This window comes from Notothenia rossii (genome assembly GCF_949606895.1).
Source record: "Notothenia rossii genome assembly, chromosome: 3".
Taxonomy (NCBI): Eukaryota; Metazoa; Chordata; class Actinopteri; order Perciformes; family Nototheniidae; genus Notothenia; species Notothenia rossii.
In genome coordinates, this window is record NC_136901.1 from 19430548 (window position 1) to 19445082 (window position 14535).

Here is a 14535-nt window from a genome sequence, read left to right on the forward strand (position 1 = left end):
GCGTCGCTCACAATGTTAATCGGTGGGAACTACTTTTGGGGATGGTTGAGTTTGTACAGCCTTTCTTCCTCAATATTATGTGGGCCAATGAAAACTGCTCTCAATATTTAAGTGTGTCAAATTAATAATAATAATATCTATGATAATTTTAACAATAATAATATAGTGATAATATAAATGATTGTAATAATAATACTAATAATACATGATCCCCTTATTAGAACAATAATATTTTAGTTGTGTGACACCTATCTGTATTTTGAATGTTTTATTTTGATAGGTCATTCAGGAAGTGCTACATGATGCTCTCGTGCCTGCTCGCGGAGTCAGGGAGGGAGGCAGAGTTGAAAACGGCGAGGAAAGGGAGGACGGTCTGCGGTACCGAGGGTCACAGGGATGTACAGTAAACACAGGCAGAAAAATGCCCAACTACCACCGGCAAGATGGGGACGGTTTCTCGTGTTTCTTTCTTTTCTGCTGCTGAACGACACTCTGGACCGAGCCAGCGGGAACAACGGAGAACAAGGTAAAGAGCCGACATGCTCTGAACTTCTTAGATCTACTAGTTGCGCTTTGAAGCATTCAAGCAGTATAACATGTTTACAAATCTGTAAGAGATTAAACATTTTTTTATTTGAAGCTGTAGGCCTATTTATTTGCTGTGATATCACTGAAACTTTACTTAGAGTAATTATCCGTTATATGAGGTCGCGCGCTGCGTCCGCCAAACTCCATATAAAAATATGGCCATTTAATGCCACCTTCCTTATGGAGCAAAGACACAAGAAAACATCACCTACTGAATATTTCCCGAGTTATATGTATCAAATTCACATTTGCCATCTTTAACACCGACACATACCTACTGAATTACACTGTGATAACATCTCCTCTTCTCTCACCGGGATCTGGTTAACTCCCACAAGCGCCCCCTCCGCAAACTGCTCCGTGCTGGGTTCAAAGGGGGGAATAAGGTCAAATACTAAAAGCTGACCTTATTGTGTCGTTGCTTTTATGCCGAAACAAACGGGAGACGCTAGCTTAACTGAAACCACGGTGCAATATGTTTTATAATATGTTCCCAACTCGCTGTATGCAAAGGAATGATAAAGTGTCAGAGTTTCAGTCGGGTTCCGGTGGAGCGTCTCTTAATGCACGCATCGAAGCGAGGGGCTTTCCACATGGTTTCTTATTTATGATTTATCATAGTGCAGTTTTGTATTTTAGAAAAACTTAACTTCAGAATGTAATTGATCTTAACGTCGAATTGTCTCAGATTGATATGTTAACAGTAATACTAGTTTTCTCATCAGGACTAAAGCCCTGTCCTCTTTGAGCCTTGTCCTTAAAAGGCAGCAGTTTAAAGAAACGCTGAGGCTCCAGACCAGTATGAGCCGTGCCAATTCAGCACAACAAGTCAGTTTATTCTGACTTTATGTGTGAAACCATGACAATGTAAATTCCTGGTTTCCTTTTATTGCTCACTGTTGGGGGTGCGTCTGACTTGGCTGGCAGTACTGGCAACACTTTCTATTTGAAACGACATACAAATTAAGTTTAAAAGCAGCCAGATAAAGAAGTGTGTGTGATAGAGGCTGCTATAAAGATACACACCCTGTCCTGCTGTCATGTGAGCTCATACCACAAGGAAAAGCAAGACTCAAACACTGACCCCCATTCAAGATACGTTCCAAGTTAATGGAGTTAACAACCCGTGTGTGTATGTGCGTGTGTGTGTGTGTGTGTTAGTGTCTGTCTGTACAAATAACCAAGAACATGAGCTGTCAAGATGCAATCTGACACCGCAGCCCTGTAGTTTTTAAATATGTAATTCATTTATAATTTATTTCACTTACTTATTCACAGTTTTAATTATTTTTACTAATAGGTTCATCAAAGATTGTTATTCACTTTTTCCGTGGTTATCTCATTCATTGTCCATTATAATATACTTGGCAACTGTATTGCCAATATAGCCTGTTGTATTGAATTGATCTGTAATGTTCAGCGTTGAACTCTGGTCCTCTTTGAGGCTGTAGGCAGTATGCAGTGTTATGACACTCAGTTGTAGAGAATTGCAGTGATGTCAGTGATGTCCAATTCAACTTTAAAAAAAAGTCGATCTTCTTAATGCACTCCAAGCAGTTGGAGAAAAAGCTCCAAAGGGCATATTTGAAAGTGTAGGCTTTCTTGCCTTACCAAAACCAAAGTTCTAAGGCCTATATAATACATTTATTGTATTTAATATAACTATTTAATGAATCTCAGAAGTCCTTTAAGAATCGTTTTCAGTTTCTCCAATGTAACATTTGTATTAGATTTGTTCTATTACAGTATATCTCAGCAAACTAGATATATTGGGGTTTTGATTGACGACCAGTCTTAAATGAGATCAGTGAACTGTCTTTTTAGCAGTGGGCTCAAATTATTTTCACATGCAGAGAACCTGTTTATTTGAATACAACACATATTATTATACTTTTTTTCAATTTTTCCTTTAGCATCATACAGGAACCTTCAAATCTTATATGTGTTACAGTAAAACTGGATTAGGGTGAGGGCCAGGGTTGGACTATGTAAACTCAGGTTCATGTTTTAAAGCAACTCAAATACAGGATCACATAACCATACAAAATATATAACAAATAAACAGAAACAAGACAAGCAACAAAACATAGAGATGAAAAAAGAATTACATTGAGTGTCTTGAAGGAGTGTAACATGGTAAATGAGGTTTGAATCAGTGGTCTCAGGTCGCCCTCGATCACAAGTGTTTATTTGCCGGTTTGAAATGTGTGATAGAGGTTGTGATAATGTAATACGGGTCTCATTCCAGATCTCATTGTGTGTGTGACCATAATTGTTTTTGTAAGGCGGTACTGGAATGTAAAATCAATGTTGAGATGCATTTCTTTTGTGTATCGCAAGCAGAGCAGTGAGTGTTGGAAGAAAGCCATTTGTATGGCACTGAAAGAAAAATGTTATGTTTAAATTATGAGTGTACTTTAAACATGTTTTTGAGTTTTATTTCGTCCTTCTTATAAGTATATTTAATCACATTTTAGTAGGAATCCTCTGTTTTATAATCGTCTTCTCTTTGAATTTTCTGTCAATGCACACTTAACACTCTCTCCACATCTACAAGTTGTGTAGATTCAAACTTCATGCAACTTTTATTATTATATATATATATATATATATATATAATATTATTATTATTAAAAACATCTCAGGTCAGTAACACTCAAAGCTAAATGTGCAATACCATGTTCAGCTATGTTACTATTTATAATGTTATTGTTGTTACATCAGAAGATGTACATATTGAAATGATTTCTTAACTTACAGTAGGCTATTTTTTACAATGTGTGTTGGAAGGATTTATTAAATTACAATGAATATTGTCATTGTTGAAGGCTTTTAGAGAAGGGTGAACTATAAGCCTGAATTACATAAGATTTTATACCTAAAAACATAAAAGCCACAATAAATAAGTCACAATTATTCTAGTTATTTTTACCTCCCGTATTGCTTTCAACCCACCAGCTTTTATGGTGTTGTTACGTCACTAACTGTAAGCTTGTCACATCCAGTCTATGGTCACTCAGAGTAACCTACTGTTAATTTAGCTGCTGGAGAAGAAAGATCAGGGGGGGAGGGGGGGAGAGAGCTGTGGTTGATGGGCCATTAGTTGTGTAAATACACAGCTGAGAGCTGCCGTTTCATTCAGACTGTTTAAAAAACGGTAACAACGGACTATTTTTCTTAGCGGATGCATGTCAATTTAAATCAATACATACAACTATTTTTTAAATCAATAAAAACATTTTCTAAATCCATAAAAGCATTTCAATTAATATTGGGAGTCATGTCGTTACTTTGTTGAGAATGTGGCCATGTAATAAGCGGGATAATTTGCAGCGACTTGTTCTTTATGGGGGAAATAACACCCTTCATCCAGATGAGGATCCCTCCGCTACACTTTGGGATCCTGATCGACCGACGAAACTCCATTAAAATATACATATTTTTGGTGAATTACTGAGTTTAGGCACGTTAATAACGTTTTAATGAAGTTGAATACAGTATATTCATACGTGTCAGTGATTTCATGTCAATTCGGCGAACATAAACATAAATGATCGTGGTGAAGATGATGATTAAATTAGGATTAAAAATCGAGAGCCGGGCTGCATTTCCTCCCGTTCGTTTTTTTCGAATAACAAAATTATTTTGTTAAATAACAACATGTTGATGTTTTGTAAATGATTACATGTCTCTTATTTAGCACAGAGTATGATATCCGTGACATATGGATCTTAACAAAGTTCCGCTGTACATCCAGCGTACTGTATCTGACTTTATTTCACATGAGCTCCAGTGTGGAACCCCACTGCACCTCCTGGTGGATCAATGATCCATTGCAGCTGGCTTCATTATAAATACATTTATCTATCACGGGGGCGGTCTCAAGTCAAGCTGGAGGTTTTCCCTTGAGCGAGGGCAGATCACGTACCAATCACGGCCCTCGCGTTTCAAACTGTCCGAAATGAATCGCTCCATCTGTATCTCGCGTCTCTCCTCCGGTACACAGCACCGTAGTGTGGAGTTGCATTAGGTAACGCGAGATACGGCTGATACTTGCGCATTAGTTTCTGTTATGGATCAGTATCAACAGTCCTGCCAGTAACGTTACTTTATTATCAATGCTACGTTAGTAGAGATGTCCCGATCCGATCACGTGATCGGGGATCGGAGCCGATCGCGTGATTTTCAAAAGATCGGAATCGGGAGAAAAAGAATCGGGGATTGAATTTTTTTTTTTTTTTATAAATACTTTTTTTTAAATGTTGTATTCAATATTACAAAATAAAAATGACCATGTTCAAGTCTTAAAGTCATCCTGAGGCCTTAGTTTTGGTTTCACATTACAGAACATCATGTATGTGTTGCTTCTTTGGGGCTTGTTTTCATAGACCTGGTTGCTTATTTCTCTCAAATCTGGCAACAGAGTGGGCAGGGCGCAGTGTCTAATTGTAGCATTAAGCTAACGATTACTGAAAGCTTTATTTTGTTTTGATCCAATGCTGCACAACTGAACTGATCCAATTCTGCTGTGAAAGAAAGAACCTATATCCATGTTGGATAGAATATCCAATTTAAATAAAAAAATAACCTTAAGGGACAACTCGAATGCTTTTTTTTCTCTTAATGCATTGCATAAAGATCGGATCGGGAAAAATCGGTATCGGTAAATTGTCAAAATCAAATGATCGGAATCGGATCGGGAGCAAAAAAAGGTGATCGGGACATCCCTATACGTTAGTTATAGCCTGATATATGATAGCTAACTTCACAATGTTGTGATGTGACGTTAGCTAACATTCTGTAGCTAACGCCGGTCACTCACCAAGATAGCTGCCCAGTTCTCCACTGGTTCTCCTCACACCACAGCTCAATTTCTCTCCGATGGCCGTTATTTCTTCTAATCCTTGGCTGCTCCTGGTCTCTTGGACGCCTAGCAGGCTCATAATTATAAGGTTGTGGTCCGTCATATGCATTCGAATATACATGTTAAACTTCTTCTGTGTCTTCTGTGTCGAAACTAGCATTGGGATCCATGTTTATTAATACGTTACACCGGCCGCTCTCCCCCTTGTTTCCCCCATGTTACGTCACACGCGGGAGGTCACGTGCCAAGGCTTTTTTATGCGGAAGTGAACATTTCTTACAAAAACGACGCCAGATGTCACTGTAGTGTATATTTCTTTATATTTTTTTGAAAATCTTGTGTATTCATCATTTTCCTACACATTTATTCACAGGTGTCTTTAACCTGGAAGTTGCTCTTTAAATACTGAGTTATAAAACGGACAAGTCAAATCAAGCAATCTGATTGGTTCTTAGCCGTAATATAATGAGTGTATATCACGGGTAGAATTGTAGTTACTTTTCACAAGTCAGTATCCCTCCGCGTCTGAGAAAAGCTACAACCGTTACAACTGTTACATTACGTCCGTTACGAAAGTAACTAACTAACAAAGCTTAAAGTGGACCTATTATGCTACATTTGAATAATATAGGGTAGGACCATACCTATATAAGGCATATTTATACTTTTTATTTTTCAAAATACCAAACAGATCATGCATTTTAGCCATTCCTCATTTCGATCAATTTAACACTGTCTTTGCATGGGCTGATTCTGTGAGAACAGCACCATCTACAGGCCTGGCCTATGTTCTACAGCAGGGGTGCCCACACTTTTTTGGCTGGTGAGCTACTTTTGAAATGACCAGCTAACCGAGGTCTACCAACCAAAAATAAAAACCCAAATTGCAAGGGTTGCTGAATAACACGTTTTATTTTTTCATGGGATAACTACAATAGGGCTGCAACAAACGACTAATTTGATTATCGATTAATCTATAGATTAATGAAACGATTAATCGACTATTCGGACTACTGTGTGCCTTGCACAATTTCTCAAACGCTCTTATTTAGCCATCAACTTTTAGATTTAGTTTGAGGTTGTTTTAGGCATGTGGAAACTAACAATGAAGACAATAAAGATGAATACTTGATTCAAAAATACATATATTATTAAATTAACTTAACAAATTGTGAACAAAATTAACATTGCTTTTTATTTGAATTAAATAAATAATATTTCACATCAAAAGAAACAACAATGTTTTAACAAATCTTATTAAATAATCTGATGACAGAACTATAAACAGAATAGCTGAAACTTTAACAAAATAAATAACTCAGTTACCTCTAATCATTAACCCATGTTTGTATAATGTAGTTAACTCCGTGTGTTGCTGCTAGCATACATAACACCTGACGTGGAAACGTTACTCGTGGATGGGGCTACAGAGCTACTCGAAAGACAGTCGAACCCGGTGCATTCCTCCGTCTGAATGTGGTGCACTTTTGCTAAATGTTTAGACAAATTGCTCGTGTTACCGCCCTTACATGCTAAACTCTTTTGGTAACGAGCATTGTCCACCTCAAGACGGGTAACATGTAACCACACCTTGGAGCGCTTCTCTCCACCATCTCCTCCGTGTGTTGCTGCATGTAGCAGCTGCGTGTGTGTAAACTGCCCCGCCCCCTTGCAAACAGACGGGGGAGAGAGAGATCTCTTCTGGATTGGAAAGGTCGAAAATACACCGACCATAGACGCATTTGTTTGTCTTTTTGCATGTTAGAAACGAGTTGGCGACACTAAAACGAAGAGATAATGTTTGTGTAGCAATAATACATGACCTTTCTCTTTCTCAACTCGCTACTCGGAGGGAAGTCGCTGTCATATGCCTTGTGAACACTCCGATAATGCCTCTCCACGTTACCTTTCTTTGGCAGAGCGACGCTTGCTTTACAAATAAGGCAAATAACCTTTGAATGTGACATCACAAACAAAGATTCTCCCTCCCATTCTGTGTGGAAGTGGTATGTCTTTAGCTTTTTGCTCGTTCCCGCACTCATTTTGTTGTTTGTCTCTCCCGGCACTTGACTGATTTTGTATCGCTTTGCATTCTGTGTTAACAGACTGGAAAGCAATAGGTCGCTTTTTCTGTCAATCAAGTCAACTCCTGAATTAAGTGGCAGGGAGGCCAAAGGAGGAGGGATCAAAACCTGTTTTGTCTATTTTAACGGAGCTGGATTTTTTTTAAATGTATGAATGACTCGCGATCTACCAGCATTGCCCCCGCGGTCGACCGGTCGACCGCGGTCGACGTACTGGGCACCTCTGTTCTACAGCGTCTCCAGCGCTTTCGAACGGCAATGTCCGTGGCTGTCTCCTCCTGATTGGTGGAGTTGGCCCAATAGCCGTAGCGCCACTTCAGTGACGTCATAGAAGTGTTCAAATCTGGATCAGTCTGTATCAGATCCGTTGCAGCCCCTTTTTAAGAGATTTGGGTATGGAGGAAAATAGAGAGGGCCGTGTTTTCTGACACTTGGTGAGTTCCCTGGAACACCGGGGACACATATTCATGTATAAAAGACGTACAAAAGTGCATTTTGCATGATAGGTCCCCTTTTAAGATGGAAACATTTAAGATTAACTTCGACCTCCGGGGGCGAGTGGATTGAGCAGTGCCTGTCTCAAGAAAAAAAAGCACCTAAACAACGACATGCAGAGCTACGTGAAGAGCAGGTAGACCAACTGGAAAAGTACCACCATTCAAAAGCTTTCTGATGCGGGTCTTGAAACAAAGCAGAGAAATTATGAGCGTTAGTGGCCACAGGTGCAAAAGCTCTCTCCAGAGCTACTGGAAGCCGAATCTCGGGGACCGGAGAAAGGGGAGTTGTCGCAAGTGGAGTTGTCGAAAGTGGAGTTGTCGGAAGTGGAGTTGTCGAAAGGGGGTTGAAAGGGGGTTGAAAGGGGGTTTGTCCACCCTTCGCTTCGCGTCGGGCCGAACCACGCCCCTTACCTGTGAGATAATGCCCATATACCACGCTATTGCTTAATTATATTTTTAGAATTTAGGTTTATGTTCTAGGGATGGGAATTTGAAAGCAAATGTATATTCGAATATTCAACCCCCAAAAAAACGGTTAACCGATTAACCGAAATGTACATATCCTATAAAAACATTTTTATTTTGAAAAATAAATAAATACATGTTCAAATAAGTATAGAAACCAAGTCGAATTTGTCAAATGTATTGAACTGGTGATCACAGTTTGAACAGTTGACAGCTATAGGCCTACAGCTTTCATGCATAAAACATAACTTGTTTTTTAAATTAAAGAGGGATCATACACAAACAACATAACCGGTTAGGGTAATGTTGGGGAGGCTGTGGCTCAGTGGATAGTGTGATGGACTTCGAATCAGTGGATAGTAAGTTCGAGTCCCACTATAGTCAGCATGTCGTTGTGTCCCTGAGACACTTCACCTCCTGTGGGAATTGTCCACAGTACTCAATGTATGTTAGTCGCTTTGGATAAAAGCGTCTAACAAATTAGATGTAATGTAATGTAACCCTATTACAACAGAGATCAACAACCTGTAATATGGCCTATGCACAGAATGCAGCTATTCAATACTCATTCTTCTTTAAGAATATGTGCATGTCTACTCAGGGGAGAGGCGGGTGCGGAGGTGATTCACAATCAGGCCAGCTGTAGAGAAGACCCTCTCAGCTGGGATTTGGGCATAAGATGAGGTTTGAGTCTGCGTAATCTGCGTGTAGGGAGGGGCAGAAGCCATATCAATAGAACTAGCTAGATCTGATCGATTTGGACATAAACGCGAGTGAAGTAAAACCGGACGCGAGAGAGAGATCAGCACCTGCAGCTCTGCCCGCTGTGAGGGACCGGTGAGCGGAGCAAAACACACCTTTAGACCTAACACACTTAGCTATGGCACTGGCGTATACAGTACATTGAATTATTCCATTTGGTCATATGTAATCAACTTACTTATTCTCATGTTCGAATACCTGAATAATTTTGAATATTCGATTAATCGTTCCCATCCCTAGTATGTACTACTGTACAAGCTATTTCACATTGAAACAACACATTTGCTATAAAACTAAATTTAAAGTGCAATTAAAAAAAATGCGGACAGTAACACGTTTTCAGTTCATTTGTCTTTATTAGGTTGTTGTACATGAGCACAGATACTGGTTAGTAAGCGCTTTATTTTCCGGTCAAACAGAAGAGGATTGTGCCACTTCTCCTCTTGTCTGTCCTCTTCCTCCCTTTGTGTTTTAGTGTCTTGTTTCAGTTTTTGTTGATCCAGCCTTTCCTTCTGCAGCATGGTGTCCCCACCATTGCACCAGTTATTGTCTGCACACTATAACTGGTCAAAAAACACATCTAAATAGAATAGTGATAATTGGCTGTTCCTCTGTTCCAACTGCCTGCTTGAAAAAAAACAATACATCATGATTGTGGTGATTGAATGCCATTAAAACTGGGAGCTGAAATTGCAGCAGTCAGCAAAACCACAGTAATCAACCATCACATCTGCCATCAACATTTTAGCTCTGAAAACAGCCGCTGATCATCCCAGGAAAATAAATCACTACAGGGAACACATTACATATATATTTACATAACCACATAACAGGCATTTGTGTGCGTTATGTATCCAATGTGGCTGACAGGTGCAAACGCGCTTCAACGGCCCACAACATTCCCATTTTGGAGAAACTCACTGCAGTTTCACAAATGTGAAACATATGCAAGTGAAGAAGCATGCTGCAAACTACCTCAAGCATGTTTCATATGTCTGAACACATCTGAGAAAGAGACTCTTTTATATCACACTTCAGTTTTGTTTCCCTTTCTCTAAAGCTCAACATTTGTAAAATGTGGAACTCTGATATTATCAAGCGGAACTCTGTGAGCCTCTCAAAGAAACAAAATAAAACAAGTTCCTACTTTGCAGTGTCTTTGGTCAAAACACAGCATCTCTGTCGTGTTATGTTGTGTTTTGGTCAAGCAAACACTGACAGCTTAGCCTGCATGTAACCAGCTGATACCTTCTTTTGAAATGTTTGAAAGCTCTGTTTCTTGCCTCAAGCTGAATACAGTACCTCTCAGTTGGCAGCATCACCTCACTTTACCTTAGCAGACTGACTGACAGGAGTCTTAATTCACTTCTACACTTTTTTTTGGCCTCGTAGTTAGACAATTGTGTTGGTGGAGTTCGTATGCATTGTACACATTTCCCACCTCAGTTCATTCTGAGTGGCATTTTCATTGAGTCACAGCTGTAATTTGAAGGCTTTACATACAAATGCAGTGACATCCTTTACTCCCGACATGATGTCCTGTTGTGAGGTCCTATGATGCTTTTTGGTCTTTTGCCTCTCCTGTAGTGTGTTGTATACTGTATGTTTTTGTGCCCACACACTTCTCTGCCTGAAACGCCTCGAGTGAACTCCTTATCAGTTCCCTAACATAGTGCCATCACGATCTGACACTGGCGCTTCTATTGCCGAGCGTTCCAACACTATGCCCAAGGAGGGGGACATTTGCAGCACATCTCTAAGCGATTGACCAATCACAACAGATCTGGCCAGCTAACCAATCAGAGCAGACTCTGGTTTCAGACAGAGGGTGAAAAGAGGTGCTGCAGCACTGGCAGTATGAGACAAATAAAGAGCTTTTTGAATATTAAAACATGGAGACATGTCCCAGTGGAGACACTAGATACTGATATGATCCTGAAAATCAATATATGTCCTCTTTAATAGTTCTGTGTAATGGTCCTGACATCCTTACAAAAACCATCATCACGATTATTTTGGTCAATATTGAGATCAAAATGATCTAACACGATTATCTTTTGACGGAAATTCAAGAATTTTTGAAAGAGTTTGTACTGTTTCAAGCTAACAGTACATCATATGGTGCACTTTGAGAGGAACATTAAGGGACTAGATCTATAAGACCTTTGTGAGCTTCTGAACAAACCAACAATTTCCTGATGTCAGGTACACTCACTCAATGGGTTAATGTGTAGGTTTGCACACCTTGAGTTTTTACCCGACAGGGCAGGATTGTTGCTTCTCTGCATGCTTCCTGTTATCATCATTCTCTTTCCCCTTCCTGGTTGCTCACTTTGTCAGTTTTCTCACACTCTCTCAATCGCAGACATGTCATCAAAAGATTTGTTTAAAGTGCTCCAAACTCCTAATGCACTTTTGCTCTGCCGGGATTCAAGTTAACTCCAAGCTCAGCTGTTTTCCTCCCCGATATGTGCCTGCAACACGGCCCATTTACCAGCCCTGGGCCTGCGCTCCACATGCTTTTGCAATGCAAGGCCTGTTCTGTGAGCCCAGAGGAGCCTGAATGGAATGATCTGAGAGCTCTTGAAAGCGTGGGCTGGTATTTCGAGGAGGGGGGGACTGCATGCACAGTCGGCAGAACTGTTGTGGCTCGACCTCTAAACAGGGAGACTTTCATTAGAGACACGTTCCCCGACAATGCCCTGCTCACCTTTTCACATCACCTTATTTTCCATCTGCAAACACCAAGCCGGCGTGACAGCCAGGTTGCACCCTTGAATAATATATTTAAAAAAATCTAACAACATTTTATGATAGTTATTTGTAACACCCACAGAAATACTGTGCAAGGTCCTTCCTAGTCCGCTGTGTGGGCTCCTTTTAGTCATTATTCATTTTCCAAGTGTTATGTTTATGCTCGCTGGGTCTGTGGGTCTGTGTGTGTAGGTGAGGGGTTGCCAGAGAGTGCTGTGTTTCTGAGTTCTTTTTTTGTTCCAGTCTGATGCTATCAGACTCCATGTCAGGGTGGAGGGTAATGGAGTTCGACTATGACATGTGAAGTTTGCAACCCCTTTTATGACAAACTGAAAAAAGAGATAACTGCGCCGCCTCTTCTCGGAGAGCAAGTGTCACATGCTATTAAAACTGTTACACAACATAAAGGAATAATATCTAGCTTTATATCCAGGGGTGCACATCACTTTTTTAGTGAGTTACTCAGATGAGTACCAGGAGACAGCGTTTGGTACTCACCCCACACGAAGCGTGGTCCTCCTCAGTGTCTCCTTCACTGTCCTCTATTTACACTTCTTGCATGCTAGATGATGAAGATGATGAAGATGTACCTCCCTGTCTCTTTTTAATCCTCCGATTTGCTTTCTCCAAAACTTGTTGCCAAAACTGTGAAGTCCTTGCATTTCCTGAGGCCAAGTTGAAGGATCAAATCCTAATAAATTATCACATGACTTGAAGTCATATCTGATTTCAGATGTGGGAAGTTACTAAGTACGCTTATTCAAGTAATGTACTTTAGGGCTGTCTCAAATTTTTCGGGCTCCGGATATTCGGTAGTAATCAGCAGCGAATATTCGGGGGGGGGGGGGGGATTGTGTTTGTTACTTTGGTTGCAGTTGTATATGTCTTAAGTGTAATTTGGCTTGGCTCCCTACTTATCGACATGCTTTTATTTTTGAAGGAGAGTTAGCGCAGTTGACAGGAAATTGTTGTTGCTATGGAAACAACGTGATGGAGATTAACGGAGAAAATTAATATCTACATATAAAGACGGAGAAAGTAAACAATAACGTTTATGGTTAAGTGTTAGCACCCCCCGAAGAGGAACAAGCTCTTACGTTGATATTGGAGATTTCAATAAATTCAATTTGAAAAAAAAACGGGGAAGAAACAAAAAAAACAAATATCCGAATAACGAAATTGAAACCCGAATAGTACTCCAACAAACGAATATTCGGATATTCGGGTACAGCCCTACTGTACTTAAGTACAATTTTGAGATATTTGTAATTTACTTTACTTTGAGGCTACTTTGTACTTCAACCCCACTACAGTTCAGAGGTAAATGGTGTACTTCTCCTCCACTACATGTATTTAATACCTTTAGTTACTTCACAGATGTGGATGAATGATGTGAAATATAACCAAGTCTTAAATCAGACTGTAGTTCCACCTGGAGTAAATTCACAAGCTACCCTGCAGTAGGGCTGAACGATATACCGTATCATGGCGATAACCGCGATATGCGCATGCGCGATATTCACACCGCAGGGACGTGCGGTTTTATTCATTTAAAAAAAAAATGCTAACGCACTTTAGCACAGAATTCAAAATAAAGATACCCTTATTACTTATCAAAACTGCACATACAATATATCCGATTAAAGCTGAGACTCCACAGAGTATAGTATCTAAGCGGTCCGATCTCGCAACAGGGGAAGCAAACACAAACATCACAACACGTACCTTTACGGAGATTTTACGGGAGATCGTCTCACCGTAGCTGTCAATCTGATCAAAAGACGTGTTCAATGGCATTAAAACGAGAAAAAACGCGGCTGAATCGGTTGATCCATAGGTTAACAATGTATCTGTGGCTTTGAAGCAATTGTTTATAATCCATAATTCCATTTTTATGTAAAAATCGGAGCACAAAAGTTGGCTGCTAATGTTAGCCACCAGAGTGTATGCAGCTTCCGGTTTTGGCTACGCGTCACTCTCACTCCTTATTTGTTCATGTGTTGGTGTGTGTGGAACTTCCCCTGTATGCACAGAAAAACACCAATCACAATCATTCTTGATCAGATCACAGCAGGCCCCGCCCCGCTAGTTTGCAGACCATCAAAACACTGGTAAAAGATGAGCGAGGCACAGGAGGACAATACCGGAGAGAATGTAGATTTACTTCCAAGAAGAAAAGCAACATCTGCCATCTGGAACTATTTTGGATACAACAAGCTTGATGTTGACCAAACAAAGGTACTTTGTAGACAGTGCCATGCAATTGTTTCGGCCATTTGGGTGGATTTTCCATATCTCTGGCCCCCCTTGCTGGATTTTGACATGTGACATCTCTTTCTAACCGTCTGAGGCAATGGAATCGAGGGGAACTCCCAAATAGTCCTTATTTGGTAATGTGTGTGTGTTAGACTGCCGCATAGCAAAGACCGGAAGCTGCGATAACTCTGGTGGCTACCATTAGCAGCTAACTTTTCCTCTCCGATCTTTACATAAAAATGGAATTATGGATTGTAAATGAAAA

At 40.1% G+C, this 14535-nt stretch overlaps 1 protein-coding gene across 3 annotated transcripts in view; it reads left to right on the plus strand.

Annotated features, from left to right (window-relative positions):
• Positions 1-307: 307 nt before the first annotated feature.
• The window catches only part of adam19a (ADAM metallopeptidase domain 19a), a 355481-nt gene continuing 341253 nt past the window's right edge, over positions 308-14535 (plus strand). For 2 of the 3 annotated variants that reach the window (XM_079669126.1, XM_079669129.1), the window contains exon 1: positions 308-526. In XM_079669126.1, the coding sequence (XP_079525252.1) occupies positions 397-526 (130 nt within the window). In that variant the 5' untranslated portion in view covers positions 308-396. The remainder of the gene's footprint in view (positions 527-14535) is intronic. The other variant, XM_079669128.1, reaches the window with a different exon arrangement.